Source organism: Hyperoodon ampullatus (genome assembly GCF_949752795.1).
Source record: "Hyperoodon ampullatus genome assembly, chromosome: 3".
NCBI classification, from domain to species: Eukaryota; Metazoa; Chordata; class Mammalia; order Artiodactyla; family Ziphiidae; genus Hyperoodon; species Hyperoodon ampullatus.
Genome location: NC_136916.1, coordinates 88464235 through 88483135, shown reverse-complemented (window position 1 = coordinate 88483135; position 18901 = coordinate 88464235). Strand labels below are relative to the sequence as shown.

Sequence of the window (18901 nt, the reverse complement as noted above, 5' to 3'; positions counted from 1 at the left end):
ATGGAAAGGTTCTGCAACCATTCTTATGAGGCTAACCTATTCCTGAAACCAAAATTTCGTAAGTATAGTTCAAAAAAGAAAACTCACTTAAAATAAGGATGCAAAAATTTGAAATAAAATATTAACAAGTTGTATGTAACTGCTACCTATGATGACATGACAATTAAGAAGGGTTTACAGCAGGAATTCAATGATTATTCCATATTTTAAAACTTATTAATGCAGTTCTCTACAATAATAAATTAAAGTATTATTTAACCATCATGACATAGTAAAATAGTGCCAAAGAGCAAAATTTCTTAATCCTGGAGCCTTAACATGAAGTTCCATCTTCATATCTATTAGCTGTGTGACCTTGGGCAAGTTACTAAATCTAAATTTCATCTCCTCGTTAGTAGAATGAGAGTTTTTAACAGAGATAATCTTAGTAGAAGTTTTGAGTTCCCACTCTCCCCCAAAAATTAAAAAATAAAAATCATGTAGAGAACATTTTTATAGGAGAGAGGAATGACTACGTCATCCTTAGTATGATTTTCATTTTCCCCTTCTCTTATTTCCTTCTGATATTGTTTTCCAGACATTCTGGAGACAACCATCACTGTGGGCCTTTGTCTTCTTAATCATCTTGTTTCTCTTTTCTATCAGGAAAAACCTCCTCCTTTGCCCTTTCGCATGAACACTAGATTACTAAAAATGAAGATGTGGTCCTAAATCAGTCAAGTGGATAAATGCCTGGGTGAGAATTAGTGGATAAATCTGGAGTCAAAGAAGTATGATGAGAGCTTTGGAAAGGGTGTAATCCAGGGAACTGCCGACAAAGTACATGGCCTCCTTGTCCTTTTCTTTTTCTCTGCTCTGAGTATTCTCTGTTTTCTAGAGGTCCTATGGATTCAGCCCTCAAACAATTGGCAGGAAGGTCCCTCATAATGAGAAGAATTTGGCTCCATCTTTCTCCTCTGTTTCAAACACTGACCCAACTGTTGTATCTTAACCATGCCTCCTCCTTTATTACCAGGAACTTCATGTTGCTGTCTCTCTATTAACTGGAACAATGTACTAACTAGTAGAGAGATGGTAAGATCAATGAACATAGGTAGGACATCAGCCTGAATACACCTGTTTGTATGTGTAGTGGCAGTTAGCTTCACTTGTTTATCAGCAGTCACACCTGATTAATCTTCTGCTTGATGGTAAATGTCAGGAGATACCTGAGGTCACACAAAATAAAGTTCTTTCTTATAGAATTCTAACTGGTCCATTGAATTTTTTTCTTGGGTTAAGTAGGATTATGAGTTAAATGAAACTTTGTGAATATGTGAAATTCAAATTGTAAACTATTTGAAACCTGATTCAACAGTTATATATTGATAACATCTAAGGTAATTGGTAATAGAGCAACTTGAATAGTGGCTGAATGTGAATATATATGTAAGTTGAGAAAAGAAAGAAGGAGATAAAGAAGGAAAAATTAAGAGAAGGAAGAAGAGTAAATATTTGCGAAGTAGGGTGGGAATTAGAGGTTTATGGAAAGTGAGCCACCCTCAAGCTTCCACAAATCTGCCCAGAGCACAGTTTGCCATGCCTGAATCTCATACAGACACATCTACAAGGAATAATATCCAGGTACTATGCCAGACACCTTCCCTTGGATCTGTACATTAGTCATGAACCAAATCTTCATGGCAGAGAAAGAAATAGTCTTTTACCATTTACTAAACAGTAGGAAAATACAGATTGACAAATTCATAAAGATGTTTTAAAAATAGAAATTAGGAAGTTAGGATTAACATATACACACTACTATATATAAAATAAATAATCAACAAGGACCTACCGTATAGCACAGGGAACTCTACTCAATACTCTGTAATAACCTATATGAGAAAAGAATCTGAAAAAGAATAGATACATGTATATGTATAACTAAATCACTTTGCTGTACTCCTGAAACTAACACAACATTGTAAATCAACTATACTCCAATATAAAATAGAAATTAAAACAATAAAATAAAAAATAAAAACAGATAGTTAACAAAAAATAGACACATGGATGAGAGGGAGGATATCAACTAGTATATGGTTCTTCTGCAGAACAATCTAGCAAAACAGATCTAAAGCCTTCAAAATATTTATATTGTTTGACCTAGTGATAAACCTTGAAGACATTATGCTAAATGAAATAAATTAGTCACATAAAAAACAAACACTATATAACCCTACTTATATGAGGTTCCTACAGTAGTCATATTCATAGAGACAGAAAGTAGAATGGTGGTTGCCAGGGGCTGGGGGAGAAGGGAATAAGAAGTTATTATTTAATATACTAAGTTTCAATTCAAAAAGATGAAAAAGTTCTGGAGAGGGATGGTGGTGGTGTTTGCACAACAAGATGAAATGAACTTAATGCCACTGAACTGGACACTTAAAATGGTTAAAATGGTAAAGTTTCTGTTATACGTATTTTACCACAATTAAAAATTCTTCTGAATATTTAGCAACAGGAAAATGCCCAACATGGGAGAAACAGTAGCAAATATTTTTCAGATTTTCTACAAAAATCACTGTAAGCACATGTAAGGAAGAGAAGATCAGAAGGTTATTCCAAAGCACAAACTGTTAGTAGACATTATTTCCAGGTGAGATTATGAGTGATTTTCTTTTTCATATTTATCTGTATTTTCTAAATGTTCTAAGTAAATATACAGTATATTTATAACTATATAATAAAATAAAATTTAAAGGCCCACCTACTACATCTCTATACTCTTACCCTGCTTTATTATTATAGTAATGGCACTTATAACTACCTGAAAGTATATTGTCTCTTTATTTGTTTCCTTGCCATAGTCTGTTTCCCCAGGTAGAATGTAAGTTCTCTGAGGTCAGAGGCATCTTCATCCTTTATTCTTGAAGAGTTTCAGGCACTTAATGAGCACTCCATAAATATTCAAGTGAAGGAGAATAAGTCAAAATGCATGGATGAGGGAATGAACAGAAAATCAGTCATCCTCAAGTATGGACAGTGGCATTCCTTTCTCCTGTATCCCCACTCCAGTCACCTGGGGTAATGACCTTCTTCCTCCCACCTGTAACCAGCTCAGGATTGGAGGAAGGGCTTTCTCCAGATTAAGCATCATCAGAATGAAATAAAACCTGAAATGTGTCCAAATTAGGGCTAAGAGAGTAGGAAGTAATCTAGAAACCCTCTCGCTTAAAGGATAGTTGAAGGGCCTGAGAATGTGAAAGAGAAGGCTTAAAAGGGAGGGAAGATGTAGCCATTTCCAAATCCTGGAAAGTAGTCAGGTAGAGTCATGCATTTACTCCATAAATATCCATTGAGCCTCTTCTGGGTGCCAAGGACTGATATAGGCACCAAGAATACAGGAAAAAAAAAAAAATTAGATTTCATCTGTTTACTCCTGGGGAATACCAAGGATTGGTGAGAAATTTGGAAAGACAGATTTGAATGCATTGTAAACAAGAGTCCACAATAGCATTTCTTAAAGATCATTTCATGGAACCCCAGAGATACATGGAATGTTCATTTATGTTACATAAAAAAAGAATTCTGGGGCCAAATAAATTTAGAAAATCTCAAGATGAAGTTAGCGCTTTTTAAACTATAGCACAGGACTTCTCAGGGTCTTTAATACTGCACATCATTGTAAACTGTGACTCTCCTAAAGAGCGTATGATTCCTTTCCCCAAACCTTTTGGTCAAGAGGACAATTTTTCAAGGCCTCGGACTTCCATAAGATGAGCATTAGGAAAAGTTATCCTCTCTTCATAATGAGAACATTCACCTGTGGAAACGGTGGCCTGCAACCACGGATGCAGACAGGCACTGCAGCTTGCCCCTGAGACACATACTGGCACCACACACCGCAGATGCCCAAGTCTTCATCCTGAATCATTCCTATAAATCCAGTCCTCTCACCTCATCCCCCTCACCTCACAATTTTCCCAGTTACCAGTCTCAGCACTCAATTATTCCCCTTTCCATCCTTGCTTTGAACCTGGCCTTAAAGAACCATGCCTTGTGTTTCTGCTTCTGACTCGTGCTCTGTGTAATAATGATTCTGGCTCTTTCCCTAAGCTGCTGGGGGCCACCCTGGGTAAGGGTCCCCAGGTTCAACTCTTTCATCCAGCTCACCTTACATGGAGGAAGGAGACCCAGACAAGGAGTAAGAGTTTCTTGTGTCAGGGATGCCATAAATGGGGAGGGCTTGGGCTTGCTGATGTGGAAAGTTTTTCCCTGTTCTTATTTTCGGCTACTTCTTCGACAGGTCTGAGATTCTGTAATGTCCTATTTCTAGACATTATTTTAAATACATTTAGTATCTGGGAAACCAGCTATTTCTCCGACTATATCATCTTGTCAGTTCTCATATGAAATGCAGATGCTCCGCCACACAACTGAGAAATCTTTCACGTGATGAGGCAAAGCTACTCATCGAAGGTCACTGGGCTTTGGTGTACCTCCCAGGCTTATGAATAAAAACCCATGATGCCTTTGAAGCCTTGCATGAAATTCCTGTGGGGAGAAACTCTTGTGACTTTAGACTATAGTCCTCAAAGTCTGTCCCATTTTTGTTCTCTTACCTTGTAACTTGGGTTCTCATTCCAAAATCCAGTGACCTCATTGATTGCAGCACCTCAATACAGCCCATGTACTGGAATAAGAAAAGAAAAAAAAGAACAAGTAGGAAAAAATAGCACAAAGATAGCTCTTAGCTTCAGAGTGATTTCCTGGGAAACACCGTAAATCAGCTCCTGATATCAAATTACATTTGCACACTCAGCCTACCATTGATATTTCTGACCATTAATGGCCACATGCCTTCAACTGCAGTTCAGTTATAAAACATCAGCTGAATCCAAAATATGATATCAGGAATACAGCTGTCATCCCTGACAAATGTGAGCTCAGAGGTTAAGAGCTTGGGCTCTGGGGCCAGACCATGTGAATCTGTATCCTGGCTCTGCCAGTTGTTAGTTACGGAACCCCAGCAAGTTACTCAACTTCTCTGCATCTCAGGTTTGTCACAGTAACATGGGGATACAGTCAGAATTGTTGTGAGAGTAAAATTATTTCCTACAGGTATTCTAAGAGCAGTGCCTGATACATTCATGTGCTCAGAGATCAGAGGAAGCAAAACTAAAGGTAATACAGGAATATCAAATCTTCTAGGGAGATAAAATAAGCATATAAGTGCAGATCATACAGGACAGTAATATAGGAAGATCTTATTTTCTTTTTGCAAGATCATTTATTTATTCAGAGGGTTCAAGGGAAAAAAAAGTCATATCCTACACCAGGAATGAGTACATTTAGCTTGAACATGGAGTACTGGAAAAGGCATTGAGACTTATAAAGCTAAAAGATGGTTTATATTTAATGTGGCAGCAGCGGGAGCCATCAGGCTGCTGGAAAGAGAGTGATGGGATCGTCTGTGTTTGAGGAGCTTTATGTCAGCAGCAGTATGAAGGTGGGTTCATGGCGAAGAAAAAGTGAGGATGCTCCTGTCGAGAGGGAAGTAATGACAGCTCACACTGAGGAGGGATGGTGGCAGTAGGAAGGAGGGGACAGATTCAAGTGACATCACGGAAATAGAGACTACACCATTCGGCAGTTGATTTGATCTAGAGAATAAGAGAGAAGGATGAGTCAAGAATGACTCAGATGTTTCCAGCCAGGGTAACAGAGGGAACAGTGATTCCATTAACAGAAACAGGAAAGCCAGGAGAGGGGAAGATGAGTTGGTTTAGGACCCACTGACTGAAAGACACTGGTGGGGTATCCAGGAAATAACAAGCTGATAGTTGAAAATTGGATTCTGGAATCGTGCAGAGGCATTAAGTGTAGGGACTTAGTAGTCTTCTGTGTAGCTTTGCCAGGTGAGGCAGTGGGAGTAATCCTCTTAGCAGGGCCTCAGTTGACGAGGGAGAGTGTTTCTCTGAGAATGAGCTCGGAAATGTTATGAGAGCCAAGTGGTCTGATTGAAAGTGATCTGTAGGCTCCTTGGAAAAGATCTGCTTCCTGTTTAGCTTTCCTCTGGAAGCCTTGCAGCCTCCCTCTGCTTGCGGAAAGATAGCAGGAGCTGGGGGTGCCTCCCCAGATACTTCTTGCAGTATTTCTCAGCGAATTCTACAGATTTCACATCCTAAGAGGAGGTCAGTGCACCAAGTGTTGCCTAGAGCCTCGTGCAGGGTACAGCGTGCTGGCCAGGACAATTACCTGGCCATTCTCAGCCAGATTACTGTTCATCACATTCCTCCTGCGGGGTCTAGTATTGACAAAAAATTTTTTTAAATATTTTATTCTGCCCCAATCACATTTAACATCCCAAGGCTTGAGTACCTCAAGGAAGTAAGCGATGTCTAGAGATTTCTGTTCAATAAACCATTAGACATAGTAGGAAAGGAAAGCTAGATGTAGCACGGTATTAAGCCCATCTCAAAACTGTCATGAGGGCTTCCCTGGTGGCACAGTGGTTGAGAGTCCGCCTGCTGATACAGGGGACACGGGTTCACGCCCCGGTCCAGGAAGATCCCACGTGCCGCAGAGCAGCTGGGCCTGTGAGCCATGGCCATTGAGCCTGCGCGTCCGGAGGCTGTGCTCTGCAACGGGAGAGGCCACAACAGTGAGAGGCCCGCGTACCGCAAAAAAAAAAAAAAAAAACTGTCATGAAAGGAGATTGCAAGGGTCCAAGCTCCATGTTGAGAGTGGACTGAAAAGAAAGTTTTCCTATCCTCACTGGCTGCTCTGGCTTTTCCTGCCTTTCCGTGTCTCCTCCCATTCCAGAGCTTAGCACCTGTTCCCCTATTTCCTGCATCCCTCAACCTGGAAAGAATAGACTCCCCACACAGTTTGGGGAACAGGTCTAGGCTATACCTCCAATCCCCCCAGGAAGCCTTGTTAGTGCAGAGGTGGTGTCATCTTTCCCTTCAGCTGTAAATTTTCAATTTAAGACCAGGTGATACAGCCTATCCAGGTACAGTTTTTGAAATGTGACGAAGCACCTCCAGTTTTCACACTCAGCCAGAGTGATTTTTAAAAAATGAATATCAGGCCATGTCCCCCGATTGCTTAAAACCTCTGGTATTTATTATCAGAGCAAACTTGTTGCCATAAACACTTAAACGCTGTGTTTTCTGACCCCTGTTTACCCCTCCAACTCCATCTGTGTCACTCTGCCCCTGTGCACTTTGCTGCCACATTGGCTTTCCTGCTATTCCTCAAATACACCCAACACTTTACAAATACAAGGGCTTTGCACTTGCTGTTCCATTGCCAGCTCTGCCTAGCTCTTCCCCCACTGCACTGCAGGACTAATTCCTTTTTGTCCTTCAGGTTTTAATTCAAATGTCACTGCCTCAGAGGCCCCCTCCTGTCACCTTCATCACAGTCCCTCATTTGTCATTTCATGCCACTATCAGGTTTACTTGTCAATTTGCTTGTTTATTATCTGTCCTCATTCCCTTGGCCATAAGCACCATAAGAGTAAGGACCATGATCACCATGGTATTTCCAACACCTGGGACAACGCCTGGGCCACAGCGAATGCTAGATTTTGCATCCAACAAATACTGGATGAAAGAGTGGAGAAAGCTCCTACTGTTCAGCTCCAACATGAGCTTTAAAATGAGCAGAGGGAGGTGAAGGTCTGACCGTTCTCCCCATCCTGGGGGATGAGTGAGGAGTACAGAACTGAGGACTCAGAAAGAGACTCAAGGGGAAGGTGGGGAGAATGGGCCCAACTCCCCAGGTGTTCCAGGGCTGGGGGGTGTGGTTGAGGGGAGAGCCCTGAGCGATAAAGTGGACGGTGGGGACTCCAACAGGGAGGAGAGTAGGCTGCGGATCTGAACAGGACGGGGAGAAAGAGGCAGAAAAATGTCAGCTGGGACAGAAATGCTCCAAGGCTGATGAAGCTCAACAGCCACGTGAGGGAGGGTGTCAGATGGTGCAGTCCTCAGCCCAGTGAAGTGAAGCAGCCATGGTGGGATTCTGGTTAACAATGCGGAGAGGGGTTTCTAGTAGAGAGCGGGAGAGGAAGACAGGGAGGAGGGGAATCTTCCAAGGTTTTGTTCTTAATCACACTTCATGGCGATAACCACCTCATGTCCTTCCTTCTAAGGCAGCCCCAGGCACTGCTTCCAATCCCCTCCCCTTCCTTGAAACCTGTTTTACTTCACACGCTTGTCTGTCAGCAATGGCACACCTTCTGTCACCCTCCCTGTGATAAACATGAATCCTAGCCTGAGGTGATCGTGACAATGAGCACATTCCCCGTGGACCCACTCTGGGCAACGTGAAGGGAGAAGAGCAATGCCTGATGTTTTCCACAATGACCCTGAAGCCCCGATGCAGCTGGTCTTCCCTTTGACCCACTCAGTCCATTCCACTCCGAAACCATCGCTGTGAGGAAGCAGGGAGAGGGCAGTGCAGGAAAAGAATCTGTCTGCATCTTCATTCAGGTACCTGATGACTGCCCAAGTGGAAAGTGGCTGAATGTCCAGGCCTGAGGGACGAGGAGTTTAGTTTGTTGATTTCAGTATAAACTAGGGATGATAGTACCCCCCATTCATTTATTAAATGTAGAACTGCATAAGACGTGCTCTCTGTTCTCAAGAAACCCAGCCCCATGAGGATAGGCCAACCATGAAAGAGATGATTTATCTTTTCTTTCTATGAGGTTAGTCATTGTTAATTCCATTAAATAGATGAAGAAATTAAGGCCTATTAAAGGGAAGTGCCTGGCTCGGTTTCATGTATTCAGTGAGACTGAATCAGGGCTTATTCTGGAGGCCACAGCCCATTTCTGGGAACCTTTGTGTGAGCCTTGTGGAACAGGAAAAGCAAAAAGAAAAAGTCATCCAGCTGCTCCCACTGACTCTTCCTTTGGTCTTCCCAGGTGTGTAAGAAGGTAACGAGCCTGGGGGGCCACATGGTAAGAGCAGGCATGAATCCAAGCTCTTCAGGGGCCTGCAGGAGGTAGCACATGAGGCAGAAGACACTCCCTAGTTCCTGACCCTGTGATGAGGAGAGGACACTGAAGACCTTTATTAGAGGCATCCAGGAGTGGTGAGAACGTGGCGACACTCAGACAACCTTCCCATTCAGCACCTGACAGACGGCTCACCTAGCTCCCGGCTCACGCACTCCCTTCGTGCCCCAAGGCAGTCATAATATTTTTGTACTGTCTGAGCTTCAGCCACTTGCTTCCAGGGACAGATGAACAGCCTATTCATGGCCTGTGTATCTTGGGTTTCGCATTCCAGAGAAGAAATTACTGCAGTTTTCAGAGAAAAGGAATGAGAGCTAACTTATGGGAAATTTTCACCTGACTCTTACAGAATGATGACTTCAAAAGACCTAAAGAAAAAGGATATATATTCTTATATCCTCAGAAAAAAATGTCTGCAGGATACATAAGACACAGTTAACAGTGGTTACCTCTGGGAATGGGAGAGAGGCAGGCTTTTACTTTTTACTTCACATTTTTGTATTGCTTACGTTTGAAAATAAGTAGATGGTATTATTTTAGAGTTTAAAAATTAAATAAGGCCTACCACTTAACCTCTTGGGATCACAATTTATAAATTACTAAGTAGGGTTAAATCCCTTTTTTTCAATGGCATATTCCCTTCCTTAGAATGTGCCTGTCCCTGTGCTAGGAGAATGGAGAAATATTGTTCAAGAGAAGGTTAAAGGCATTGGCCCTGCACTTAATAAGACGGGAAGGAATGACACTTTGAAACAATCAGAACACTGAAGAACAGTATATCAAATATGATATGACAAGGGTCTGACCTTCATGCAATAAATGTTCAACAATGGTAGAGGCCACCAATGTGGCCTGAAGACACTGCAGAATTGTTCTGCCACCTCTAAATAACATTTAGTCTTTCCCATTAAAAAAAAAAAAGTGGGGGGGAATGGGGAGAGGACATTCTCTTCACAACATTGAGACACTGTCTCCACTTCTTTATTTTCCATTCATGCTTCAACCAACTACAGCAGTTTCTGGTCTCAAGACTCTATTGAAACTCCCTGAGCAAACCAATGATCTCCTCGTCCACTGTGACCTATTCTGGTCTCCAATTCACCTATCCAGAGAAACTGCCATTGCTGACCTCTAGCCACCTCCTTCTCTTTCCTTGGAGCATCTCTCCTTGGTTTTCTTGAGAGTATTCTCTGGTTCCCCATCTTTATCCTCTGACTCTTCCTTCTCTGTCTCCTTTACTGCTTCCTTTCCCCACCCCCCATCTTTTCTTTAAACAATGCCCCTTCTCCCATCACTCTGTACCATTGGTTCTTAACTCTGACTGCATATTAAAACCGCCAGGGGGCTTCCCTGGTGGCGCAGTGGTTGAGAGTCCGCCTGCCGATGCAGGGGACACGGGTTTGTGCCCCGGTCCGGGAAGATCCCACATGTCGCGGAGTGGCTGGGCCCGTGAGCCATGGCCGCTGAGCCTGCGCGTCCGGAGCCTGTGCTCCGCAATAGCAGAGGCCACAACAGTGAGAGGCCCGCGTACCGCCAAAAAAAAAAAAAAGTGAAAACACATGTTCACACAAACATTGCAGTCAAATGTTCATAGCAGCATTAGTCATAATGGCCAAAAAGTAGAAACACCTGAATATCCATCAACTGATGAATGGATCAATAAAAAGTGGTATATCATGCAATGGAATAGTGTTTGACAATAAAAAGGAATGAATTACTGATAAATGGTACAACATGGATGAACCCTGAAAATACTTTTCTAAGTGAAAGAAGACAGTCACAAAAGACCACATATTGTGTGATTCCATTTATATGAAATGTCTGGAATAAACGAATCTGTAGAACTAGAAAGGAGGGTTGGAAGGTTTGGGGGGATGTGATAGGAGTGCTTCAGGTTACAGGGTTGCTTTGGTGGTTGATAAAGATGTTCTAATATTGGTGATGGTTGCACAACTCTGTGCATATACTAAAAGCCATTGAATTGTACACTTTATATGGGTGAATTGTATGGAATGTAATTATATATCAGTAGAACTATTATCAAGCAACAATAACAACAACAATAATAGGCCAACAAATAATATCTTCAGGCAGTTTGGGATCCTGATATAAATTATTTAGGAAATACCTGTGAATGGATGAATAATCAATCTAGGAATGAGGCTTCAGAAATGATTATAGTTGTTTGAAATCTTCAGCACTCTTGAGGCAGAGTTCATTGCTCTTCCTCTGGGCTCCCAGAACATCTTGGTCACACCACAAGGTTGTACTCACCCAGTGGTGCTGCAATTTATCTGCTTAAATGTCTATGCCTGTCCGCTGCTGGACTGTGGGCTTCTCAAGGGCAGGCAGTGAGTCTTAGTCATCATTATCCCCAGCACCTCTTACAGGGCAATAAACAATTTATTTGAATGAAGTAGCCAAGAAATAATGTTCAGGAAGTCTCAAAATAACCTGCATCCTAACTGGTCCATCTGTAATGTGTTCCTTCTTAAAGAGGTATATTTCCAGTTAAAATAATACTGAAGTGAAGCTGGTCAAAGCCCTCCTTGTGCCAGGTGTGAGTCGGAAGTTGCATGTGTGAGAACGGAGTGGAAAGTCCGTCCCCATTTAGGGGAAGCACCAATCTATGCAAACCTGGGCAGATGGACACTGGGGAGGGGGACTCTGCCTCTGGAATGGGAGCAACACTGGGGAGCGAGTTCAGGGGGGAGATCAGTGAGACAGGCCTCAAGGGAAGAGGCACAAGCGGTCTTAGCAAACACTGCCTTTTCTTCCTCTTTTTTTTAAATTTTTATTTATTTATTTATTTTTCGGTACGCAGGCCTCTCACTGCTGTGGTCTCTCCCGTTGCGGAGCACAGGCTCCGGACGCGCAGGCTCAGCAGCCATGGCTCACGGGCCCAGCCGCTCCGCGGCATGTGGGATCTTCCCGGACCGGGGCACGAACCCGTGTCCCCTGCATCGGCAGGCGCACTCTCAACCACTGCGCCACCAGGGAAGCCCTCTTTTTTTCTTTTTTTAATTGAACTATAGTTGATTTACAATATTGTGTTCATTTCAGGTGTACAGCTTCAGATTCCTTTCCATTACAGGTTATTGCAACATACTGAATATAGTTCCCTATGCTAAACAGTAAATCCTTATTGTTTACCTACTTTATATATAGTGGTGTGTATCTATGACTCCCATACTCCCAATTTCTCCCTACCCCTACCCTTTCCCCTTTGGGAACCATAAGTTTATTTTCTATGTCTGAGAGTCTATTAACACTGCCTTTTCTTAGATGATCTTACAGCACCTTTGAAACTTCCCCTCCAAGAGCACAGGGCTGCTGACACTTTCCTGCTCTCCACCATTCTTTGTCTTCTTGTATTTGCTTTTCTTCAGAGCACTTACTGCTGACAACAGTCAGTATTTGTTTGTTCATAGTCTGTCTCCCCCACTAGAAGGTTAGTAGCAGAGAGCAGGATTGCTCTCTCTCCAACACCTAGAGTACTGTCTGGTACACAGTAGTCCCTCAAAATAAATTTTGGTTGATTAAATTGAACAGGTTTTTTATATCCAAATATCTACACTGATGAAAACTCCTTCTGCTCCAGGTTCAAAAGCCTGAAAATTTGGATTTGGTCATTCATTCCCACTTGGGGTCTTTGCAACCAGGGAATTTCAATCCTCTGAGCCCTTAATGTTTACAAAGATGGAATCTTCTAAAGTAAGCTGTGTGTTCTGCTTCTCCTTCCAAAAGCAAGATCTCTCTCTCCAGGTTTCCTGTCCAAGTCAAAGCAGGGCTGTGAAGGGAGCAAACCCTATCACTCTGGCCCAGATCCTCACCTTCTATGCTCTTTCCCCACTAAGTAGACTCCTTTGCCTGCAGCAGATGGAGAGAGCACCTATATTTTAAAAGTCCATTCCTAGGGGCTTCCCTGGTGGAGAAGGGGTTAAGAATCCGCCTGCCAGTGCAGGGGACATGGGTTCGAGCCCTGGTCCAGGAAGATCCCACATGCCGCGGAGCAACTAAGCCCATGCGCCACAACTACTGAGCCTGCGCTCTAGAGCCCATGAGCCACAACTACTGAGCCTGTGTGCCACAACTACTGAAGCCTGCGTGCCTAGAACCCATGCTCCGCAATAAGAGAAGCCACCACAATCAGAAGCCCATGCACCGCAACAAAGAGTAGCCCCCGCTCACCACAACTAGAGAAAGCCCGCGCGCAGCAACCAAGACCCAACGCAGCCAAAAAAAAAAAAAAGTCCATCCTAGTTACCCTAAGGCAAGCAGAACTGATAACATCTTAAATATAATCTCCTGGGGAATTTTAAAATTAAATAAGGGCATTTCTAAGTTGATTCAGAAGAAAAGTTTCTCTTTAACAGTGGGCAACCAAGATCCTGCAAATACAGTGTCTTGAGGGCCAGAAGCCAAGGTAAGCAATAAGGATCTTGGTCTGGTTGGCATTTTATTGACACTCTAATATGCTAGGATATAAGCTGCCTACAAGCAACCAAAAAAAAATTTCAATTCATCTGAAAAAGACTACTGGTTGTCTGTGGGCAAGCAAAGTACGACAACCATCTGCGTTACACAAGGTGGCTGTGCAGCATCTCATACCAACAGTCCTACTCGCATGGAAAATCCCTTACACTCAGGCATTTTTTTGAACAGAGAGAAGTTTCATCCCTGCCTACAGACCTGAGCACAGAACAGTCAATCAGCTTGAGGGTCATCCCTGCAGCAAAGTCCACACTGAGAGCCTTTGGAGGGTTCTGACCTCTCCTAGGAATAACTTTACACCCACGTCTTGGGAGACACGAATGGCTCTTTCTGCTGCTGGGTACAGCCAGAAAAGTCATCGTACGTGGTCATGAGCTTTTGTAGGAACAGCGATTTACATTGTCTGTTCTCACAAGTGTTATCTCATTTGATCCCCACGGTGAACTGTGACAGAACCTGAACGGTTGTATGATACCACGTTTACAGATGGGAAACTGATTCTCAGGGGTTCAGTGCTCTGCTCAAGGGCCACAGGACTGGTTCATGGAGAACCCAGATCTTTTGATGCTTAAAGCTATGCTATTCCACGTCATCTCCCTGACCTGGAGAAGTTGACCATCTAGGGGAGTCTCCAAGCCCTACCTCTATAAAAAATACAAGCTAATGCATAGTGGTGTTGAACACCGATGTAAGAGACTCAGGTGTGCAATTTCCCCACAGTACTTGGGTCAGGTAAGAGAAGATTCCCCGTGATGCTTACCTCCTTGCAGTGCCCTATGTTCCATGATGGGTAGAGTCCAAGGAGACATGTAAAATGAAAATGAATTCAGGGAACTGAAAACTTCTGGATTGAAGATACTGCATTGTATCTCTCCTCCACTCACCTACCCAAACAGTCATTATATATATATATTTCTCTTTTTAATATATATATATTTTTTCATTATAGCGTGAAGAGAAAGAGTAGGAAAGCCAGGCATCCTCTATAGGTGGCAGATGTTTTTATATTCTATAATAACTTATAGGAACTTGAGGATTGATTGCTGCAACCATCACCTAAAACAGTAAGTTCCCCACGGTGTTGATCACCCTTTGTGTTCTGCAGAAATAAACACTGCATCGTATAAAGGTGAATTCCCCATGAAAAAATATTCTCAGTGTGCTCTTTGCAGAAACTCCTTGGGGGCCTTATATCTTACATTCAATTTTAATATAGCTTCAAGCTAAGGCCTTTGTGGAGAAGAGCAAGTGTTGGCCCTGTGACCCAGTCTCCTAAGAAACTTCTAAGAGAGTTTTATCACTGTGTAGGTATAATCCTAGGAAATCAAGAAGGCTATTTTCTGTTGTTCTTGGAGAAGGCCTCTAACTTGGAGGACTGGCCCCCATAATGAAAATGAGATTTGGAATATTAGCCCTATTCAGATTGCGTTGCCCTTGAAATAGCAATTGACTCTACTCTCTCCTGATGGATCCAGTGAAATCCTAAGTTGTGTCAAAGCATTAATATGTTCAGAAGAGAAGAAGCCTTAGCAGTGCTGCTTACAGGAAGAACAACTGAATAACTGATCCCAACAGCCATTTAACTAGAGACCTGTGGTTAAAAAGGCAATCTTTCTCTTATTCCCTGGAAGGTCCTCATGCTCTGGACACTATCGTCTATGCCGCTGAGACGCTGGGATTGCTTATTAACACAGAATGACCTAGTCTATCCTGACCCATATGGCAACCATGAAGGGGGAGAAGGAACAGACCATAGAGTCTAGGAGCATGGGCTCTGGGAGTCAGGCAGGCGGGGTCTGAAACTCAGCTTTGCATGTGTACTAGCTGTGACACCCTGGGCAGATAACTTACATCTCAAGGACTCAGTTTCCTCATCTGCAAAACAGTGACAATAACTTATCTGTTTCATAAGTTTATTATGAGGCTCAAATAAGGTAATGCAGGTGGGGTGCTGAGCCCAGTGATGGAAGGGCTCAGAAAAGGTCAGTGACTATCCTGGGATGCTGTTGTTCCTCCCCCTCCTCTTCAGTTCCACCTGCCTCCTAGTTTGGGGAGCTGATGAATAAGCCTCAACTACTGTGAAGGGACCTCAATCAAGAGCACTCTTTATAGGAGTGTGATAAACACTGGGATGCAAGGTGCTATGGGAGTATGTAGGAGGGGTTCCAACCCAGCCTCAGGGAGTCACGGAAGATGTTTCAGAAGAAGGCATGCTGGTGTGAGTCATGATGGGCAACTAAGGAGAGGATGGGGGAGGGTGTGAGGCAGTGGGCACAGCATGTGCAAGAAGTAAAGGGCAAGAATAAGTTGTGCTCCAAAAGCCCTCAATATTCAGTATGACTGAAGTCCAGAGATATGGCTGGAGGTATAGGCAGGGGCTACAGTATATTAGTTACCTAGGTCACTGTCTGCCCACGTAATTCGATGGGCTCTTGGTGGCCAGCATCTGGGTCCCATTTACCTTGCATCCTTAGAGTCCCGCACAGTACATGGCACACAGCAGGCTCTCAATAAATGGTCACAGAATGTCTGATGATTATAACCAAATTTCAGGCCACCTAAGATTAAGTGTGATGCCAATTTCTCCTCATTCTTCTGTAAGTTTCCAAACAACACTTCCACCCAGCCCACTTCACAGACCCAAATAAATACAAGCTAAAAATATAGCCCAGGTCATGAATCATAAATGAGATGGAAAAGCAGTGACTCACTGAAGTTAATCTGCTTCCCAGGAGAGTGCTGCTGGATGTCCTTTGCTCCAAAGGTGAGGCGAAATGCCAGCACCATCACTGAGCAGATACAGCTAATGTAATTCCCAGGTCTGCCATTGGGTGCTCATCTGGTATTCTAAGGCTCTCATTCAGAGGTGCCAAGGGGCAGCAGCTCTGTGCAGCCCATACAGGGCAGCAGAGGGATTGCCCCTGGCAAAGAGGCAGAGAGGGTACTCTGGGTGTGTGCTCAAGAAATGGTGTAGGGCCCTGTCTACTGTATCAGTGGTCCAAAATGTCCACCATCTTGCTGGCTATGGCCTTAACTTGGTTATTGCCATAGCCAAGGCAACACCTTCGCAGAATAGCTTAGTGGATGACTTACCAATACATTTGTATCCTTGTCTAATTAAGAACTTAATATAATCTAATAATGATGGTGTGTGTATGGTCTCTCCTGTAAACCTATAAATCCCCTTAAAATGTTACAGCTTTGAGCTTTTATGTCCTTATTTCTCAGTTCTGAGCATCTCAAAAAAATTAAAGTATAGCCCATACCCCCAAATCCCACAAATCTGACTCAGGACATAGAGTTTTTGTAAAATTAAACACTTATTGAAGGAACACTACACACTCACAAATGAGAGCATCTGTAAGTACTACCACAAGGTAGACAAACTTTAGCAGCCCCATCAAACTTTCTCTTCTTTTCACTTTTCTCTACCAAGCAGTGTCTGCACCCATCCCAGGAGAGACTCAAAGACCCCTAAACTTTTGCTCCTGCCCCTGCCTGTCAAATTGAATCTTACCCTCGATAAATAATCTGAAATCTCGGATAGCAGTACATCTAACTAAACTACTAGGAAAAACTGGGTACCATTTAATTAAGTATTACTGGAAAAGGCCAATTGAAAAAGGCCAACATTTTTGTCATCAGTTGCCATGTTTAGTCAAACATGATGTCCACAGTAGAAGCATCCATGTGACAGTGGTTTCCAGCTCTCTAGGACTGTAACCATGCCCAGTGTGTGGTCACGTCTGGAGGCCACGGTGGCCAAAGAACCTCATTCACGCCACCTTCCTTCCCAGTCACGGCACTGAAGTCCTATATGAATGGTCAGTTGTTCAGTTATGCTGAAACCACAAACCACATTTGTCAGTCTCCCACTTGGTGATAAACTGCTGAATGATGCCATACTAGTTTTCAGCTTTTATGATTTCTCTGAAAAAGAAGCAGCCAACAATGTGCCTTTGCAGAACGGCAGCCCAAATGTTAAAAATCTCTCATTACACTTCTTTGTACATGAAACACAAGAGTTTTCTGTAGCTCAAGTCAGTGAATTCTGACTCCAGATAATATGACTAAAAGGATATGAGGGCTTGAAAGGAACTTAGAGATTATCCATTTCAACCCCTCTACTTTTCATGGATAAAAAAATTAAGTGGTTTATCTGATGTCACTCAGCATTTAAAGCACAGGCAGAGGAAAGTCCACTCAAGACACACAACTAAAGTCAGAAATGTACAAGGAGAACCAGAAGAGTATGATACAGAGGACATTGAGGGCACAGAGAGTTTTACAGAGGGAGAGATTGTTAACTGAATTCAGGGCGGCTGAGAAAACCAATAGGCTAGAGGCTGGAAAATGTCCACTGGAATTTGGCAACTATTGGTTTTAACTGTTGGTTTTAGTGGACCAATATCAGTAAAGCAGAGCAGTAGAAGTCAGAGAGCAGGATATTTAGAGGGTGGTCTAGAGGGGAGGAAGTAAACCAACGAGCAGAGTGCTTTTGTTGTTATTTTTGTTTTGAGAACTTTATATTTTAACAAAAGAGTAAAGATAAGCTAAGGGAGGAGGTTACTTTAAGGATGGAACAGACTTGAGCATGCTCATGCTCATATGACAGAAAGGTTGACAGTAACAGAAGAAGGTGAGATCATGGTCCCCAGGAGGCAGAAGTGTAGACTACCCAGGAAATATGTAAGGCCTGATTCAAATAATTTCTTTAAATGAGTCAAAGTCTTCCAAGTACCCAAATTAAACAGCTTTCAAAGTTGGAAGAAACATTCGCCCTTTTCATATGTCTGGATATTATTTGGAGATTCTTAAATATTCTTTTAAATAGTCAAGACCAAGCCTGAATTCGCCTAAGTGGAAACGCCGTTAATGTTGGACAGCAGCAAGATCTTACCACTTCAGCAACCACAGGGTTGCTTCAGAATTAAATCACAGGAGCATTGTGATTGGATCGAGTCAATGTTTGAAAAATAAATAAATAAATAAAACAAAACCCTAGACTCATAAAACTTTTGCATTGGAAAAGACTATTTTTCCCCAACCCCTTATTTAAGTGACTTGAACAAGGTCACAAAGCTCTAAACAAGTATAGACATTTGCTGATCTGTTCACGATCATAGACATCAAGTTCCCAATGAATTCTAACAGAAATTTGTGAATCAAACTCAAATAATGCCTTTAGACTTCTTTAAGTGACACCTTCAGAAAGCAACTCAAATAGACTCTCAGATTCAGTTTGCTTATTTTATAGCTTGTACTTAAAAAAAAAATCTCAGAATTTTTAGCTGAGGAGAAAGAAAAGAGAGCAGGAAGATCTATACTTTCCTTTAAAGTCCATTACCATGAGGTGGCTCATTAGTACCATCGGTTATTAAATTAAGTAATGACTTT

General features: G+C 42.6%; 1 protein-coding gene across 1 annotated transcript in view; it reads right to left on the bottom strand.

Annotated features, from left to right (window-relative positions):
• SHC4 (SHC adaptor protein 4) overlaps positions 1 to 18901 on the bottom strand; it is a gene marked incomplete at its 3' end in the record, with an annotated part of 125879 nt that overhangs the window by 83764 nt on the left and 23214 nt on the right. Inside the window, exon 2 of the mRNA XM_079701402.1 lies at positions 4605 to 4675. Coding sequence (XP_079557528.1) covers positions 4605 to 4675 — 71 coding nt within the window. The remainder of the gene's footprint in view (positions 1 to 4604; positions 4676 to 18901) is intronic.